This window comes from Mangifera indica, chromosome 10 (genome assembly GCF_011075055.1).
Source record: "Mangifera indica cultivar Alphonso chromosome 10, CATAS_Mindica_2.1, whole genome shotgun sequence".
Classification (NCBI taxonomy): domain Eukaryota; kingdom Viridiplantae; phylum Streptophyta; class Magnoliopsida; order Sapindales; family Anacardiaceae; genus Mangifera; species Mangifera indica.
In genome coordinates, this window is record NC_058146.1 from 4993393 (window position 1) to 5013277 (window position 19885).

Below are 19885 nucleotides of genomic sequence, written 5' to 3' on the forward strand. Positions count from 1 at the left end.
GAGTCAACAGCCATAAGAAAAAACAACACAACGTTAAATGTATATATTTTTTAATATATTATTAATTATATAAATTATATATTATTATATTTGTTATTTTATTTTTAATTTAAAATTATTAAATTATATAATAATATATTATTTATATATTTGAACTCATAAATGTGTGAGATGAACGATTTTGTCTAAGACAAAGACAAAGAAAAAGTGAAAGAAGAGAGACCGATAGAGAGAGAAGAAAAGATCTAAAAAGATCGATTGATAATTAAAAAAGAGATTGTTGTAAGAGAGGAGAAAAAAAAACTCTAAAGGAGAAATATTACTTTTTAAACTTTAGATAAAAGAAAATAATTAAACTTTTAATCTAAAATAAAGAAATATAATAAAATTTTAGTTTTTTAAATATTTTTTGTTAAATGATAAATTTATTTTTATTATAATTAAGAATTTTTACAAAAAAATATATTTTTGAGTCTTTGAAATTTTTCAGATGAAATATTTAAATTTGAGAATGCATTAAATTTGGGGTGGGAATAAATCTTTTATATTAAAAATAAAATAATATTTAAATATATAATAATATATTATTATTTATATATATAATTGCACATAATTTTATTGATAGAAAATGATGCGAACCACCCTCCCATCAGCCACGTTCACATTTGCTTGCCAGTGCGAAATTTAGGACCCTTTATTATCATATTTTAATATTAACTTTTCTAAATAGTATCACGTTAAAAAGACTAAGCTTTTCTGTAGAAGTCTCTTGACCTTTTTTATGAAATTACCACCAGTATTTTGGCTTTAATGTCTTAAAATAGACAGTGCTGGATAAAACTATGATAATAATGAACCATTTTAGTGGGATTTAACAAGACCTGAACTTATAATAACTGCCCCAGAATGAGTTTTAAGTTGCAGAAAGACAAAGACAAAGACAAAGAGGTGGCAGACAGACAGCAACACAGAAAGGAAGATATGCGAAAGAGTAGTTGATTATTGTAGGTTTACAAAGACGGATTTTTGTTATTTTGCGTACATTTTTTCATTTCATTGAATTTTCTAATTCTGTCAATTTCTGACTTGAATTCAAACGCCTCAGAAGAAGGAACAGCGGGGGCTGGTAGGAACCCAGTAGCCTTCAGTTGTCAATTTCTCCCATTAACTTTTACTTTATTTAATTATTCAGTCAATTATATTTCCAAGTTTTCCGGAAACTATTCTCAGTATTTGAATTTTCCATCTACAAATTTTCACCTAAATTTTAACCAGGCAAAAGACTTTTTCCCACCCAAGGTTAGGGGTGTTTCTAAAGTCATATCCCTAAAATTTTAAAATTTTAAAAATTCATTATTTTTTTAAAATTTTTAATTAAAATTAAAATTAAAATTATCACTTAATAAAAAATATTTGAAAAAGACATTAAAAGAATTATCCTAAATATTAGGGGCTTAAATGAGATTATCCAATTTTGTTTAACTTAAACAAAAATTACTCATTAATATAAAATACCCAAAATAAGCTCATATATAAATAAAATAAATTTATATCTCCACCCATATTTTTCCCTAAATCATTGTTCCTATAATATGAGAAATTCCAAGTCTTCCCATGAGTTTCGGTGACAACTTTGATTTTTGACTTTTTGGACGATATTTTTGACATTTTCCAACAATGAAAATGGTTGCAATTTTATGCATTATAGACTGACTGAAACAGTAAATGATATCGAATTAAAGACAGGATCACACAAGTTTGAACATCAACTTAACCGGAATCGACACTCGACTGTTTCCAATTCCAATTAGGTTATTCACAGTGCCGTTTATCACTGTGCCAAGTTGAGGAATACCCAGTTTAAGAATTCAAAAGTTAAACCACAAACTTGTTGCTTAAAGAATGTACAGTTGGAATTGTAATCAGACATCATCTGCATCACTTCCACCAATCTGTGCCTCTTGACTGACCCAGTAATTGCTTCCATCTGGACCAGAAACCTTAAACCTGCTCAACAACATACCACATAAATCTTCATCAACAATGTAACTAACAAATCAGAATTCACATTTTCCTTCTCCTATCTGAAGTTATATACTGACCTTTCGAGGACGGATTTTCCTTCCTTGTACTTCTGGCTCTTCTCATGAGCAGTCTCCTGAAAGACGCTTGAGAAATAACTAAACAGCAACAAGGAACATGCATAAACAACTATTTTCAAAATTTATGCCACCAAATCTTACATATTTCCACCCAACGATTGATCCACAGCCAACACAGAAAATATCAGCTACTGTATGCACCCCAGTCATCATCATTCTATCTTCACTCTCTCCAACAGAGACATTCACTCTGTCAAACAACATGAGATGAGATTCTTCTTAAGAAAGACCAAATAAGTAAATTAAATATCTAATGCGAAAATGTGTCCACAAACTCATCCATGAGCATCCCTAATTCGGTATTAGCCACTGAAACATGATAAGTTAAAAAATGTGCATTCGTCTTTCCTGCACAGCTCAGGTGTAAATTGGACCAAGAATAGTTTATAAGATTTAAAAGGGACTGACGCTTAATGGCTACCGGATAGATACTTAAACCTTAGAAAGACACAAGGGAATTTAACAAGGCTGCACAATCAAATGCACTTGGGCAAACGAAATGTGCACATCTTTGAACAGCGGTTCAGAAGCAAAAAAATATATAAAAGCTTAATCTTTGTGCATATGCCAGTGTACCACAGTTCACATAGATTTGTTTCCTCAGAATGTTAAATAAGTAACTGACACTTTGCAGATTGCACAGTAAAGGTAAAGGTTCAATTAAAGTTCGTTTTAGATGGGCTCAGTATTGTGTACTAATATATATCGATGAGGTTGCTTTTTTACCCCCAGTTTTGCTGGGAACATTAATGTATTAATACATTGATGAGGTTATTTTTGCCCCAGTTTAACTGGGGAAAATATTGATGAAGTGCCAAAATCAGAAGACTTACACCTTCTTGAAAAGATAAGCTTTCCCATGCCTGCAGTGGAAAGACTGAATAAAAGAACACAGGTAAACACATCGTCAGAACCTCTTATTCATACAAAACCCCCAACATGTATTGGATTGTATGAAAACTATTGTTACATATGCTGATTCATTAGTTCCAAAATAATTGGGGCTCAATTACGATCGAGTTGCAACTAAAATATATAATTGTTCAAGCCTCATCTAAACACTAAGGCAAAAGGTGAACAAGCGCCATCCACAATGTTACTCTAATTAGAGCCCCATCCCTGTCATATCATAGAATTTGCAATTATGATGGCAAATATAAATGCAAATGTAGGTATGCAATACATTCATATATGTGTACACTACAACTAGTTTCAAAAGCATAAGAATGTTGAGAACTAAAAATCTTAATCAAAATCATCATTGGTAAGTTGGGAAGAACAGTTAGTCCACAAACTGACCAAAATATTTAATAAAACTTGCTCCTCAGAAAAATATAGAATCCTTCCTAATTAATTCTAGCACAAACCAAACAGGAAAAAGAGAATCCCATGAGAGAGTGGTTGTTTAAATCACTCGACACATTATGTCATAATTAGAAAGCGATTGTAAAATTCTTCCTCACTGAATCAGAACTGAATAAAAAATTCCTAAATCCTCCTAATTTGGAAGTGACAATTCTTTGATTCTTCAACTAGGATTGGAATGGTTCAAGAGTTTGATAAATCTTCCAAGACAACCCATATATACTGGTTCTACTACACTACCATCATAAATAGCAAAAAATATAGGGAGCATAAAGCAAACTTCAGCTGGTCACAAGACTTGAATGGCCCGGATAGAGAATGCACAAATTTCTCATGTCTCATTTCAAAACAGAAAAGTACCAGAAGTAAGCATTATAGACTTTGATCAAGCAACAGCATCTGCACATAAACCAAGAGTCTTTAACACAACAAAGACAACTCCGAATAACGTTCTTTAATTACATAAGGCCTCTCTCGATTCTTCATTTCTGATAAAGGTAACCTCCAATAATGGTTAATCAACCACACAACAACCATAACAAAAACAAATAAAGTTGCATAAAAAGTCTACCCAGTAGAGAAAGTGCATAGCTTTGAACAAATTAGACAAAACCCAGATGCAAATTCAACAAGAACATCACAACAACACTGAGCAAGCAAAATCAAAGGGTCAAATAAAGATCATAGACACAACCTTTGAAACAATATCATCACAAAGAGCAAGATGGGTTTTGCAGTGCTTGCAACTATAGATCTTCCCTTCAAGATTCACCACAAATAACCTCCCCATGTCTCTTATCCACCCTCGCAAACAACCAACAGATCCTCAAAAGAACAAACCTTTACATGCAAATATCAGAAAAAGGAAGAAAATTTAGACAAAAGGACAGTTGTAAATGGCTTGTAAATAAAGAAATGAAAGAAAGAAAGAAAAGGAGATTCTTGAGAAAGGAATGATGAAAAGAAAGAGCAAAGATTGAATATTTGATATTGTAGATCGCTTACTTTGTAGATTATCTTAAATTTTTGGAAGAGGTTTATTGTTTGACGTTGTTTATATATTAGTTTACAAGATCTATGGAGCAAGAAAGCATTACATATATGCAATTATAACATTTTTTCCAGTTAAAAAGTGTTATCTGAAAAGACCTGTAAGCTACGGCCTTCGACAACTCTTCATTTTCGTTCTAGAATTTATACAACTTATAAACAACTTAATCATTTTTGTACTACTTGGATAGCTGGAATTATAAAAAAAATGAAATTTTATACGTAAAACAGTATTAAGATCAAAATTTTAATTTATTTAATTTAATAATTATAAAATTAATTATTAGATTTAAAATTTATATTATTTAATATGACTGATTTAATTTTAATATAATAATTATTGAGTTCAAGAGAGATCCCTTTTTTAAAAAAAAAAACTTAATTATTTTTTTAATTTTTAGTGTTTAAAAGTTTTTTTATTCATATATAATTAATTAATATGTATTTAAGAAATGAAATATTTTCTTTCCTTTCCCCTTTTTTCCAGTAAGGATTTAGCTTTAAAACCCCATTTCATTTTTAGTTAATATAAATAATATTTGTTCGTACAAGTATAAATAACATTTTTTTATCTAAAATCAAATTGTGTTAATAAAATAATAGTATTAAGAAATAAAATTATCATTTTATCTTTATTATTTTATTTTTTAAAATTATCATATAATTATAAATTCATAAAAATTAAAAATAACATTTTAAATATCTAAATATATAAAAAATCACTTTTTTTCTTTCATTCTCATCCTTTTTTATCTCATTATATAGATAAGGATATATCTATCATATAGGGTAAATATAATTTTTGAAAATATCATAGATCTTTATGAAATTTTTAGGGAATTATTAAAAATTTTGGGAGTCTTTTGAAATTTTGTGACACATCATTTTGCCCTATAATAGTTTTAAAAATTATAGTTATACCAACAAATAATTGAATAAAATGTAAAAATATTTTTTAAAAGTTAAATTATTATATTTAAAGTGTTTGGGTTTAATAAAAATTTGTTATTTTTTATTTTTAAAATTAATAAATATTAAAATTATTATTTTACACTTACATTGTTAGTTTCTTTAATAGATTAGAGTTTTGGTCAGAAAATGTTATTTATGCAAACTAAGAGTGAGAAAAATTTTTTAGACCAAACCATAGGTGGGAATATAATTTACTCTAAAGAAACTAATTTTTTTAGTACTAACACTACAAAAGCTTTTGTCAATGGTCTTTAATTTATAATAAAACTATAAATATATATTTTTTGTACATAATTTGGATACATAAATAATGTATCATCGTATGATTTGATCATTTTGAATTAAAAATAAAATAAAATAATAACACATAATCTATGTATTGTCTAAAGAAAATGGGTAAACGTGGCATTGCTATTAATTTTATTTTTTTATACAAAAAATTTTATAGAGTTTTCAAATAATCTATCTTTTATTATTGATATTATATTATTTAGTTAGTCAGATAATAAAAAATTTTGATAATTTTTTTAAACAATTACCTTATGCATTAAATAATTTTATTATAATAGTAATATAAAGAATATTTTAGAAAAACAATTAACAATAAGATAATAACCTAAAACAATAATTTAATTAATTAATTTCATAATTTGACAACAACAAAAAAACATTATATATTATTAAGATGAAAAATATTATAAAAAATACACAGAATTGATATTTAATATATCACATGTTAGTTTAACCAAACACAATATTATTTTATATCTAACAATCTTTCAAAGGTATTTAAGTATGTTTTATTTTTTATAATAAAATATTACTTGGACCAAATGTATCCAAAAGAAATAAAATATTTGGAATGGTGAGTATGGAATTATAGCATCAAAGGGTAATTAATTACATTAGTCAAACTAGAGGGAGTCTATAATATATTAACCAACACTCAATGGATTATATGGATATAGCTAAAAAAAAAGGATTTGCCAAAATTATTCCAATTTATAAAAGAGGTTTGACCAATATTGACCTCGTTCGAATTCACCTATCTTGCCTACTCGCACTCTCAAACTTCGATAGATGGATTTTTCCACCAAAATCCATTCAAATTCTTCTTAAAATTTTGGTGATAATTGATTCTAATGTTAGTATTAATTGATTTAATAGTTTATTTTACTCATGTAATTTTTCAAATTTTGCTTTATAAATGTTACTTTTTTAGTTGAAATGGATACTAGTTGATGAGCAAATGTTTTTAGTTGGTCTAGGGTGTGATTTATAGCTTGAAACTATGAATTTGATTGAAAAATGATAGACTTTCAATGGATAGGAAGTTTTGCAATATCGTTTAAATTATCAAATCTTACTTATTAATATAATTTTTTTAAATTAAAATTAATTGTTAGTTGATGAAAAATATTGTCGGTCCAACGAGCTCGAGTTTGATTCGATTTGAATCTAACCCTAGTATCCATACATAACCTAACTAATGTTTAACCTTCTATATAACTCGGTCAATCAAATTTACCAATATAGTTAACTGATTTTAGTAGACTTCAATTCTATTATTATACAAAGTTTTAGTCTTTTCAGCCAAATCGATATGAGTAATACTATATGTACCCATTTTGGATACACAAATATATACACATTTATATGTGTCATCATATAATTGGTTATTGTTTTATTCTTAATTCAAAATCATCTAATCACATGATGATACATATAAATGTGTACATATTTGTGTATCCAAAGTGGGTACACATAATTTTATTGAATCGACATATCCAAATGGGTGACAAGGGCATGAAACTCCCGCCCACTCAAAAACAATACGCGCAAAGTGTCAATGATCAACCAAACTGGAAAAAATAGAAAAGCACATAATGACACATTATGTTGCAAAATATGCAATAATGTACCATTAAACCGAAATGAAGATGTCTAGCTAGTCAACATGTTTTATGCAAAACTTATAACAAAAAACAAAATTAAAATCAAACAAATTGGACACAACTTTTTAGTGATCACACCCAAAACATATTATCAGACAATATATATACACACACACACACACTCTCATAAATGGAGAAATGATATTTTCTCAAACTCAAGAACCAAATTTCACACTTCAATCAATAATCATTGAAATCTTGAAAATTTACCTTTTTGTTTTCATATTCAATTTTAACTTTTCAATGTGTCAATTTTAAAATGATTTGAACTTTTCAAAGTTCCATTTCAAAATTCAGAACTTGAATATTTGATGTTGAAAATTAAAAAACAGGAATATTTGAAATTCCTAAATTGAATAATTATTTAGGTTGAAGTGAAAAGAGAGTTATGCCCTGTCCCTTATAAAAACCACTCATCAAACTGATTTTCATTTCCAATCCAATTGAGTTCTAAATAATGTAATAATATCTCGGGGTAGATATAAACCGAGTCAAGTCCTTCCGTTCAATTTAATTTTAGCTTGAATTTGTGAGTTAAAGTCATTGTTTAAGTTTATATCTCATTAATTAAATGATGTTTGTTAATGTTGTTTTACTTAGTAATAGTCAAAATGACCGTATAATTCTTAGAGTGCTAGTTAATTAATTCGTATAGTCGTATAAACCCTCCTAATTTGGCTAATTTATTAATTACCCTAAAAATTTCTCCTAATAAAGGGTACTATTGTAAATCAATATTGTCATACTTTATATCCTTGGCAAATATAAATCATTATCAATTGTATCATCATATTTTATAAAGGGGAGTTACCAGCAAAGACTGATTTACAAATCAAATATGATGAATGAAATTAAAAACATGGATTGATATAAAAATAAAATTTTATGTATAATTTTATATATAAATAATAATATATTATTTTATTTTTAATTTTCAATAGGTATTACAAGAATCTTCACTGGCTAAATGTAGCCACAAAGCTGATGGGGCCTTTCCCCGTAGTGGCCGTTTGAATTTGGAAGATAAGGAAGGCCACCACCATGGCCAAATGAGCATGCTTAATTTCAGCCAGTTGAAGGTTCTCAAACTTTTTCTAGGTCGGATGCTAAACCAAGAGGAACAAAATACCCACCTGGGTACAGTCTTTTCTCAGGGTCCATTTGTCATCTTAGCCTTATCTTTTAGCGAGCGAGGTGGATATGGTTGATGGCTTCTTCACCTTTCTGTGTGGGGCTTCAATTTGTCTTCACATCTTCTTCTTCTTTTAAGCCAGTGATTTCATCATTCATCATTCTGAAAGAGATGCATATACATATCCGTAGAATCAATTAGAATGATTTATCTGCAATGTGTCATTATTTAATATCAAGTTGTCAATAAATTTGTTCGTATGTGTAGAATTCTCAAAATCCGAAGTCAAATTTTATTGAAAGAACATTTGGAGGAGGGATAAAAATATCCTATATTGTTTTCATGGGGATAAAATTCGTTATGATGATCAAAATTTTTGGATGGTATAGTTGGTAGACTGTGTAGCAGGCGATAGATTCTTCTGAGCACAGAGCAAAATTGGAAAGAATTCATCAGATTATTCACCCGAGAGACAAGATGCATGACCTAGCGAAAAAAATGACAAAGACTGTTCATAATCAACACTTGATCTTAACCAATTAAAATCAAGAGATTATCTTACTCGGAACCTCTGCAACTCTAAGCACTACCATAACATGACCCAAATAACACGACAAAACTCTCCACTAAATATCACTTTGAACCCACTTCGCCACGTGGCACCTCACTTGACGTTCCCCAAAATATCTTCTTGGCATCTCTCCATGTTCTGCTTTACTCTTTGTCGTCGAATTGGTGGATAGATAGATTGCTTTGCTCTGCTTTTGTGTTCTTCAGTTCTCTTTCTTTTCAATCGGTATATGATTCTTCTTAGTTTTAAGCAAGTTTTCTGCTCTCATATTGTTAGATTTTATGTTCATAATCTTTAATTTTGGTTTATTTGTTGACTTTCTAGCTGCTTCTTTATAATAAATTTCAACTTTTTATTGGCTATTTTTTAATTTTGTTTTTTCTCTCTGTGTATTATTTTTTTGTACCACTTTTATGTATGTTCTTTTTAAGTTTGTAGATTATTGTGAACTTCTGAATTGTGATCCCTAATCTCTGTTTGGTTGTCTGGAAAATAATCAAGAAACTTTATCTCTATGATCAGAGTAATAATTCTATGGATTTGTTTGCATCTCCTTGTATATATAGTTTAATTTCCTGGAAAATGATAAGTGTGCCTTTAACTGAGCTGAATTCTTGTCCATTATTGCATTTTGAAGGATGGCTTTCAGTCTTGCTAATCTTAATTTTACCATAATGAAATCCGCCAGTGTATTATATGACATGTATATCCACCTAGTTCTAGTTAGTCGAATTTGATCCTTTTTATTGTCCAGTGCTTTATTCTCCATTTATGGAGATTCTGTGTTGTTTAGAATCCAATCATTGTCGATCACTATAATTTGTGTTGTTTTCAGGAATATTACCTTCCAAGTATTATGAAGGTTTCCAAGGGCAAAGGGCCAGTGAAGAAGGAAAAGAAGGAAGTGTTGAAGCCTGTTGAGGACAGGTACAAATTCATGTTCAGCACTGAGTTCAATTTGAATCTATATAGTATATATGGATACTTCCAAAATGTGCTATATATTTTGGTCATTTTTCTCTATCAAATACCGAGAATCCTCAAATACTTGCTAATGTTTATCTCTAATGCTAGTTTGTTTTAATTTATCTATATCAAGTAATAGTTCTACAATGTATTTACTTTTTTCAGAAAGCTAGGAAAGCGAAAGGCTGCATTGAAGGCTGTTAAGAGTAGCAACAAACGAGCGAAGAATGCTAAGTCAGCTAAGAATGATCCTAATAAACCAAAGAGGCCTCCTAGTGCTTTCTTTATTTTCCTGTAACTTTCTTGATTCTGATGTTTTATGTCTAAAAACTGTACTCCTGTTTGAAGATTCCATTTTCTAATATCATGTGAATGCTGCAGAGGAGAGTTCAGGAAGGTTTACAAACAAGAGCATCCCAACATAAAAGCTGTCTCAGCTGTATGCTTCTACTTAGCCTATTATATCTTTTGTAGCGGAAAGTTTTTTCATTTTGATAAGACTTTTTATCTGGAGGGGAGGAACTGATCTTATTGTTGAATCTGTGATTGAAGGTGGGAAAAGCTGGGGGAGAGAAGTGGAAATCCTTCACTGATTCAGTAAGTTTCAAAATATATCCTCAAACAAACATTAGTTGTTAATTAGTTGGGCCGTCAGTGAATTCTACCATCCCTTCTTGAATTGGTTACTTTGACTTGGAAAATCCTATGGATTGTGTTTGTAAAGGTGCCAACAAACCTTGCATCGTGTGCTCGCACTGGCCTCACTACAAACCCAGCTCAAGTTGATGTTATTGGATTCTTGATGGCTTGGCCAAGCCAATGCCAATCTGTTTTAGACCACCAGGGCCTTCAATGCCAAACCAAATATTTAGCGAGAAACATTTACTGCAAACATATGGCGTCTCTGTCCAAGAAATGTGTTGAGAAAGGGAATATATCGATTTGCACGAGGCCTCAAGCTTTAGGAGGACTGGTTGATGAAATTGTTTGATATGCATCTCCTAAATAATGTGGCACGCTGGAAACTTTACACATATATCAATTAGTATAATATAACTATTAATGCAAATGATATGCAAGTTTTTGTAAGTTTTATTCTCTATGGCTTGGTTCTTCACTGTAGAAAAGGCTTTGCGCCCTTTCTATCTTACCTGATTCTTTGAAATTTGAAGGAAAAAGCTCCGTATGAAGCAAAAGCAGCAAAAGGGAAATCAGAGTATGAAAAGCTTATGGCAGCATACAACAAGAAAAAGGTATAGTTTGGCATATTTTTTTTTCTCTATATTTGAATTTCTCCATTCTTTTCACTTTGGTTCTTACTGGGTTTACATTCATTTGGCTCAGGAAAGTAGCGAGGATGATGGAGAAGAAGAAGAACAGGAGTCTGAAAAGTCAAAATCTGAGGTGCATGATGATCATGAGGAGGAAAATCTTCTCAATCAATGACTCGTTTTGTCAAAAATTTTAAACTGCACTATATTACACACATATAATTGTGTTATAAGATGGCATCCCATTTGTGTTTAAAAACGCCATTTCTGTTAGCATGTATAAATCATCAAGTAGTACATAATTCCGATAGCTATTTATTTTTCCATTTTGCTGCACATAAACAAACTGTTAAATTCATGTCTGTATTTCTTTCTTGAATGTTATTTCTAATCGGCTGCAACATAAATTTGCAGGAGGAAGATGAGGAAGAAGATGAGGATGAGGACTAAAAGTGGTAGTGGTGGCAGTTTTCAGGTTGAGTTCCCCAGCCGAAACTTATGGAGTTTGTATGATGATAATGGCTTTAACTACTCTCTATTATGCAAAAGTTTCAACTGTCAGTTTTAGTATAAAAAGTTGTGTAAGGTTGCATATGTATACTCGTTTATTTTAATTAAAGCAATATCTTGTTACAAGAAAATCCTCGTCCAGCTTTGCCTCGACACAGCCAAAAACCCAGATGGAAATGGAACCAGTAGATAGAATAGCTTAACTAGTAGTATGCTTTAGCATGGTTGAAAACGAAATGTCAAGCGTTGAAGCGTTGTATTGCCCGTGCCTAAAGAATAGATACCCTTAGTTTGACCATCGGATGTAGAGATGTCAAGTAGGTCGGGGTGGCTTGACCCAACCCTGTATAATTTTGCTCACCTTGTGTTAGTTTGGTACAGACAAAATGAGTTATATGGCCTGTGGGTCGATCCAAAATGAACTGTTGAAAAAATTAGTTAAATTTTAGTTAAAAATAAAAAATATTTTGAAATTTTGTAATTTAGTGGGTCGGTTTGCAAAAACACACAAATTGGTCCACTAAGGGCTGATGAGGGTGTAGCCTTCTTGAGTTTTTGCCAGGTAGCTTGGCATGAAAGTCCATCAAAGTGATAGGTCTTAACTCAGTTCACTGACACCTATAATCGAATGTGTCTAGATTTAATGAAACTTAATTAATATACTTATTATACCTAGGTGTTAAATGGGCTGGCTCGATCTGATAGCAAGTCAGGCTGGTCTAAACACAAGGCCTGTGGACCGATCTGATCTGTTACTATTTTTATAATTATTTAAAAATTAATTAATTAATAATTATAATATAAAAAATATTTTTTTATAAAAATTAATAAGCCACTCGTTAGTATTAAGCTTGGCTCGTTATTATAGGGGCTAGTTGACTCTATATATATAGGATCAAGCTATCGCTTATAGTTTCTATAGACCTGTTTGACTTATAAGATCCTCGATTATACAAGCCTTCACCCCATCCCGGTCTATCGCAACTTCTACTAGTTACACCTCGTTTCCAGACCAATAAAAAATCACCCCAGCAGCCTGAATGAAGCCCAAGACTGGTAGGCCATTAGATACGATCACATCTCATTCTGGAACATCACATTTCTATAAGGGATCTAATGCCACTACTTTTGTTAACTGTTGGATCATGATCTGATACTGTTGAGGAAGATGGTTTATGCAGCCTGGTATAGCTCACCGGAAAGTTGGGTTTTCCCACAGGATTAATAAAAAGGGTTACGGCTTTCCAACCAATTATATATTATTATACACACACAGCATATTTCCAGCCTTAAGTGAGTCTTAGATGAAGCAAATAAAGCCTGTAAAGAGAAAAGAAATGATAATATAAATTATGATCACACGTGTGAATGTGCCCACATGTCACCGTTCCGATGGCCAAATGGACTACAATTTCCATCTTAATTAATAATAATTAATTAGTAGAAATTACTGAGATCTTAAAAGACAAAAACAACAAAGTGGGATTATTTTATTTGTCTAATGTGTACTCGTTGATTAGAGACCATGAATTCAATTAGGAGGGTGTTTGGTTTTAATACTTTACCTCGTATTTTTTATATTATTTTATTTAATTTATAAATAATAAAATTATTTTTTATTTTTTATTAATAATAATGATATAATAAATAATATACAAAATAATTTAATTATTGAAAGATTATTTAAATAATTTTAATTTTATTATAACTATATTTTTTATTTATTAATTTTTTTAAAATAAAAATAATTTTATTTTCAATTAATATAAAAAATATTTTAAAATAATAATATTTAAAGACATTTAAATAAATTAATAATTTTTATTATTTTTAACTAAATATAATAATTATTTATATTTAATAATTTTTATTAAATTATAGTAAATATAATAATAATTTTTATTTAATAATTTTTAAAATAATTTATTTTAAATTAAATTTTTTATTTTAATAATAAAATATTGTTCAAAGTAAATGCACGTGAATCTAAAAGACACGCCTTGAAAATTTGGCCGGCAATGTCACATCGGCATTTGTCATTACCGCTAAAGATTTCAATAATCCAATGACTATTTTTCCAATGCTTTTGGTGTCAATATTCTACCATGTCGTTTCATGGGATAAAATAATTTACATAATTGATAAACTTTACAGCAAAGATGGCAAATCTTACTTTAATTTGTGCTGGCTATGTTAAAAAAATATGTATTATTGTAGTAAATTTTTTTAGAAGAGGAAGAAGTGTTTATTGGAATAAAGTGGGTTTACATTTTTTTTCTTGATCATTTAATAAAATCAGATGAATATATAATTTAAAAATAAAATGATATACTTTATATTATAATTATTAATTTAAATTATAAATGTGAGTCAACGAGGGTTATTAGATTTTTAATGAAAGAGACCAATTAACCCGATAGTATTAAATAAAGAAAGGCAGTGTCCCCTTTCTCTAGTTTTACCATATAAGGCGTAAAAGTCTTTGACATCCCATTTTGCTACGTATTCTGGAACAATTTTTGACAATAAAACGACACAAACAGATTTGTTTTAATTCCTAATTCATGAAATATACGATTTTATAGTCTATTTTGTGAGCAAATCAAGCATAATAATTATAATTTATAATTCTGCAGTTCTGAGGTATTATGTGGTTTTTGCTAACAGTGTTTGGTGTGAATGAAATAAGTTATTAATGGAATTCAAATGGAGGCGACGGCGACCTAACAAAGATTTGAAAAAAAGTAATATGGCAGGTTCTGTTTTTGGTTCCTAGTCTGGTAGATAATGCCATAGAAGAACCGCACGAAATCATATAACTTTCCATGCACATAAATTAAGAGAAATTGAAATTTTTATCCTCTTTTTTTATCGTATACAAATATATCACTCATCTCAAAGTTTAAATAAAAATATTATAACAGTATTTTATTTTTTTAAAATACTCTCATTGATGTAATTTATGCAAAAAGAGAGAATACTATCTCTTTCTTTTTCCTCACTCTTCCAGTGAAAGAGAAATAAAAATTGTTAAATTTATTTAGATAATTAACATTTGTTACAAAAATTTTATAGTAAAATCATTCACATTTAGATAAATATGTTATGTGTTTTCTTTTTAAATAACTAAAAATCAAATAATGTATGATAGACTTATGTTCATGAATTTATGTTAAATTTAATTTTATTATGATTTCATATTATTAGATTGTTTAATATTGTTATTTCACATTATTTTTATTGTTTAAAGTTGTTATAATATTGTATTAATAATTATAAAATATAAAATTTTAAATCTGAAAAATTTTCAGACCCTTTGGCATTAACGCCAACCCTCGTCGCCAACCTCTCTTTTGGATTTATTTTTTTTTTTTAGTTCTCTTTCATGCAGTGGAACCCATACATATAAGTTAAAATATTGCAAATGACTTGATTTTACTTCTAAATTTTCTTCCAACAGTGGGGCCCATATAAGTTAAAATATTGCAAATAACTTTATTTTACCGCATGAATGATTCTTCCAGCAATGAGGCCAATGTAAGTTAAAATATTACAAATAAGTTTATTTTACTGCATGAATGACAATTCAAAAACAAATAAATCCAAAAAGGGGGTTGGTGACGTTAACGTGCCAATCCGTTCTTCCTCTGAAAATTTTTCAAATTTAAAATTTTATATTTTATAACTATTAATATAATATTATAACAACTTTAAACAATAAAAATAACGTGAAATAACAGTATTAAACAATCTAACAATATGAAATCACAATAAAATTAAATTTCATATAAATTTACCATATATTATTTTATTTTTAATTGTTCATAAAGAAAACACATAACATACAAGTTTTATTGTTCAATCATGTGTCTTCTTTGTTGAAGATTTTTTTTCATATTGCAGTGATTCCTTCCTCACTGGAACGCTGAGGAAAAAAAATATATGATATTCTCTATTTCTGTATGAGTTATATCAATAAGAATATTTTAGAAAAATATAATACTATTGTGATATTTTTGTTTAAGTTTGATAATGAGTGGTATAAATATATACACGGTAAAAAAAAAAAGATAAAATTTTAGTTTCCCATAAATTAATATATATGCGTACCCATGCAAAGGATTTAAAGATTTGATCGATTGTCTTGGAAGCCAACTCACTTGCATGCCTTTTTATGTAAATATATAGAAAATCCTGATAACATCGTTGAAGAAGTAGTTGCAAAATTATGATAATCAAATTGCATATCATATCTTATTTTGAAAATTTAATTTTCTGTATTAGATAAATTAGATTTGAGTCCACCTATAACGAATCGATCTGATCTGATTTACTTAACTATCAAGTTGTTGAGAGTTATTGTTTGATAATTAGACATCTATTTAAATGTTTAAATTATCTCTTCAAAGAGAATGAGCGCAATTTTTGTTTAATAGAAGAAAATTCTTCTTCTCCACTACACACCAAACAAAAGCATAGAAAGATTATGTCTTTTAAAAGAATATATTACGTGAAGTAAATTAGGTCGTGAAAATGACTCATATTAACTTTTTTTATCGTGTTCAAATGAATTTTATCACAAACTCGAAGCTAAATATATATATATATATTTATGTTTATTATAATTCATAAAACATTAATTTGACATATTTAATTATTTCTAACATATAATATAAATCACATTTTATTATATCACATATTTTGTAAAAAATAATTATTATTTATAATTAATATATTATTATTTTTAAAAATATAATAAATACTATTAAAAATTTTAAAATGTTTTTGGTACTAGTAAGGCATCGTTCCGAAGGATTAATTGGAGGGGCTTTGGTGATAAAAATAGGAGAATAGGGAAAAAAGGGCATGTGAAGTCTGAGTGTCTGAGGATGCACGTGGAAGAGAGACAGGCACTGGCAGAGGCAGGGGGGGGGCATTCGTGCATGCAGACATCGGGAAGTGAAATTTGTACAAGGGAAAGCTAAAGCTGTAAAAATGTCAGCGCACACGTATGTCTCAGTCCTCCTGTCTCGTGAGTCGTCAATGACCATAATCAAAACCACACTGTTCAGTTGACTCCCTGTCCTTTGTCTCCCCATTTATACCCTTCATACTTTGACAGAATCATTATATTTTTTCTGCTAATTTTACAAATTACAAATCTTGACTCAATATTAATTTTATTTTAAAAAAAAAAAAACTCTAACACAATCTTCAATAAAGTAAACGATCAAAATGCCCTAACTTGCATATTTTTATGAAACTATATTGTCTTTCTTTGATGTCCAATTCTGACAAATCGCACACACAGAAGTGTTGTCTGCCCGATGAACCGACGCTTTTTATGCTGTATTTTTTTTTGAAATTTTAATATATTTAATTAATACTCTTAATTTAATTTATTTAGTGTAATTAATTTTATTTTAAAAAATCTAATTTTAATGAGATTTTTTATTATTAAAAATTTTTTATATGTTTTTCAACGGTTAATTTATTTTGACTGAGTTAAATTTAGGTGGTTAAACCTTGTGTGGGAAATAGTAATTTACTGAATCAATATATTATATATACAATAATTCAGAACACAATGTCTTTCCTTCCTATTTTTCTTACTTTGTATTAAGCCTAACATTTGTCTTCACCTTGCCTTATTGCTCGACAAGTCAAAACAAAGTCTTCAGTCATTTATATTTGGCTTTTCAACACGTTGGGTCGCTTAACAAAATTCAATAAATTTTTTTTTATTATAATAGAAGATTTTATTCGTATTTGTATTAATTAAATTAAAATTTGACAAGTGAGATAGAGAGTTCAACTTAAATATTTATTTTAAAAATTTTAATATTTTATCGATTTTACGAATCTTTAAAGTCTTAATTCAATAAGTTATTAATTTTAATTCAATTTCAGTTTCAAAAAGTAATTTCAAAGATTAATTAGAGTTCAATCGAAGAAAAACATATGCATGTGTATACGTATGAAGAAAAGCTCGAGAAGAATTGAATTAAATTCTTTTGTCCCTAGTTATAAATTCGAATAAATAGATCATAAGATTTGCTAAGATCTTGTGGTCCATTTTATGAAACTGACATGTTAATCCAGCCACCACAACTTGTGACTATCTTCATCCCAATTCTCCCTTGTGGTCTTCTAAATTTTCTACTTGAAATTTCATCTACAAAAATACCCACAAAAATTCTGCATTTATTTTCAGTTTAACACTAAATATAATTTACCACACTCAGTAATTGTGCTGATATTAATTCATCAAAAATGGTGTCGGCATGGCTGAATAACCCGAAAGGAACATGCGTTACAATATGATAAATATAGAAAATTTTCTTTATGAAAAATAGCTGTCATTTGATTATCTTCTAGGAATGGTAGGGCAAGCATGGAGGCAAGGGGTGGACTAGAGTAAGCCATGGCCATGGCTAGTACTATTGTACAATTGGGTGTGGTTTGGTAGCATTATTGGGATTCAATTATTGACTTTATAATTACTGTATCAAATAATTTAAGTATTTAACTTTGATAGAATGTCACAGAGTCTCAAACTCAAACTCATTCCTTTGAAAATTTTGTCAGTTTTATTACTTAAACTACCACTTGGGTCAGTATGGTTAATTTGATTAACCTGTTGGTGCTAATTTGGCGTTTGCAGAGAGTAAATTTGCCGAGTAACTGATAATAATGGTGATATGGGCCAGAAGAGAAAGAAAGGATGTGGACATCTTGGGTTGTTTATGAGGTATAATTGTCATTGTTGCCTCACACGTGGGATGAGATGTTGTGGGACATTTCATTATGCAATGAACGAAATTGAAGGATATGGTTCTACTTCACCATTTTAAGAATTAAATCTTAATGACAAATGGTTTAATTTATAAATTCTCCATGATTTCGAGGATTTGAGATTTGTACGTAATAGATTTTGATATGAGAATATTCTTAATGTATTATAACTAATGTCTATAACTATCTATTGATAAAACAGATAGCTCATATTTTTATATTAGATTTGGATTGTTCGATCCAATTATATTAAATACGTTAAACTCTAAATTCAATAACTGATATTACAACCACTTTTTAGTAATTGGTCTTATTATTACTGTATCAAATAAGTTAAAAGGTTAATCTTTTTATATATTCGAATGATTTGAATCCATATATAATTTTATGTATGACATCTTATTTTTTTATCACTCAAGTTAATTTTTGGGATACTATTGCCTACTGTTGATCTCAGTAAGGTTGTGTGTCAAGAAGAGATTAGCTAAAATTTCAGCACAGAGACACTGATAAGGGGGGTTGGGTTCCCATTATCCGGCGGCTTCATTGATAAGAAAATGTTCATAAAACTCCATAATCAAGATTATCACAAAGCTGAATTCTGCCCGCATCCCAGAAATATAATAATATATATTTATATCACTTGCACATTTAACAAGTTTGATTAATTATTCTTAAGCGAAGGTGGATGACGAGGTGGGTTTGAACAATAATAATAAAACATAAACAGGATATGGGTTGGGAGAGAGATTAAGATATAGAATAAAGATTGAGAATGACAGGGGATTAAGACTAGGAATAAATTAACTAGGGTTTGTAAACTTAGTTATTAATCTAGTGATTGGAGGAGCACACAAACACATGATGAAGATGATGGGATTCTCACATCAAAAGGCTTTACAATTTGAGTCAATATAATTATATAATATGCCATAGCAATATATGGGGGGAAATAAGAAGTGGGAAGTTCATAGAGATGATGATTGATGAAATGTCTAGCGGTGGTGAGCTAATTAATGTCCCAAATGGGGGCCATGTGGAAAGAAATAAACATGGTAGATTTATGATAACACTTTGATGTTCATTACAAATCCAAAACCCTAGTCATAATTGCATGTTACTTCATTATATTTTGA

The 19885-nt window shown here is 29.2% G+C and overlaps 2 protein-coding genes across 3 annotated transcripts; one reads left to right on the forward strand and one right to left on the reverse strand.

Annotated features, from left to right (window-relative positions):
* Positions 1–1710: 1710 nt before the first annotated feature.
* Positions 1711–4779, reverse strand: LOC123227689 (protein yippee-like). 2 transcript variants are annotated; one of them, XM_044652791.1, is made up of 6 exons: positions 4677–4779; positions 4222–4367; positions 2996–3039; positions 2244–2352; positions 2103–2158; positions 1711–2007 (listed from the first exon to the last, which is right to left on the reverse strand). In XM_044652791.1, the coding sequence occupies exons 2-6, from the start codon at positions 4315–4317 to the stop codon at positions 1923–1925; spliced, it is 390 nt and encodes a 129-aa protein (XP_044508726.1). In that variant the 5' UTR covers positions 4318–4367; positions 4677–4779; the 3' UTR covers positions 1711–1922. The 2 variants fall into 2 exon arrangements, with proteins under 2 accessions (XP_044508726.1, XP_044508725.1); XM_044652790.1 differs by having other exon boundaries at positions 4533–4684.
* Positions 4780–9280: 4501 nt separating this feature from the next.
* LOC123226830 (high mobility group B protein 1-like) lies at positions 9281–12085 on the forward strand. Its single transcript, XM_044651340.1, has 8 exons — positions 9281–9432; positions 10043–10134; positions 10339–10467; positions 10555–10612; positions 10726–10770; positions 11346–11426; positions 11518–11577; positions 11859–12085. Exons 2-8 carry the CDS (start codon positions 10064–10066, stop codon positions 11892–11894), a joined length of 480 nt encoding a protein of 159 aa, XP_044507275.1. The 5' UTR covers positions 9281–9432; positions 10043–10063; the 3' UTR covers positions 11895–12085.
* The last annotated feature ends 7800 nt before the right edge of the window (positions 12086–19885 follow it).

Bases quoted from the DNA above. Each gene is read 5' to 3' on its own strand.
- LOC123227689 (XM_044652791.1), bottom strand. From the start codon at position 4,317: ATGGGGAGGTTATTTGTGGTGAATCTTGAAGGGAAGATCTATAGTTGC. The intron at 3,040-4,221 runs GTTGTGTCTATG...TCTTTTATTCAG, and splicing joins GTGATGATATTGTTTCAAAG to TCTTTCCACTGCAGGCATGG. The intron at 2,353-2,995 runs GTAAGTCTTCTG...GTTGTTTGACAG, and splicing joins GCTTATCTTTTCAAGAAGGT to AGTGAATGTCTCTGTTGGAG.
- LOC123226830 (XM_044651340.1), top strand. From the start codon at position 10,064: ATGAAGGTTTCCAAGGGCAAAGGGCCAGTGAAGAAGGAAAAGAAGGAA. The intron at 10,771-11,345 runs GTAAGTTTCAAA...TGAAATTTGAAG, and splicing joins GGAAATCCTTCACTGATTCA to GAAAAAGCTCCGTATGAAGC. The intron at 11,427-11,517 runs GTATAGTTTGGC...CATTTGGCTCAG, and splicing joins CAGCATACAACAAGAAAAAG to GAAAGTAGCGAGGATGATGG.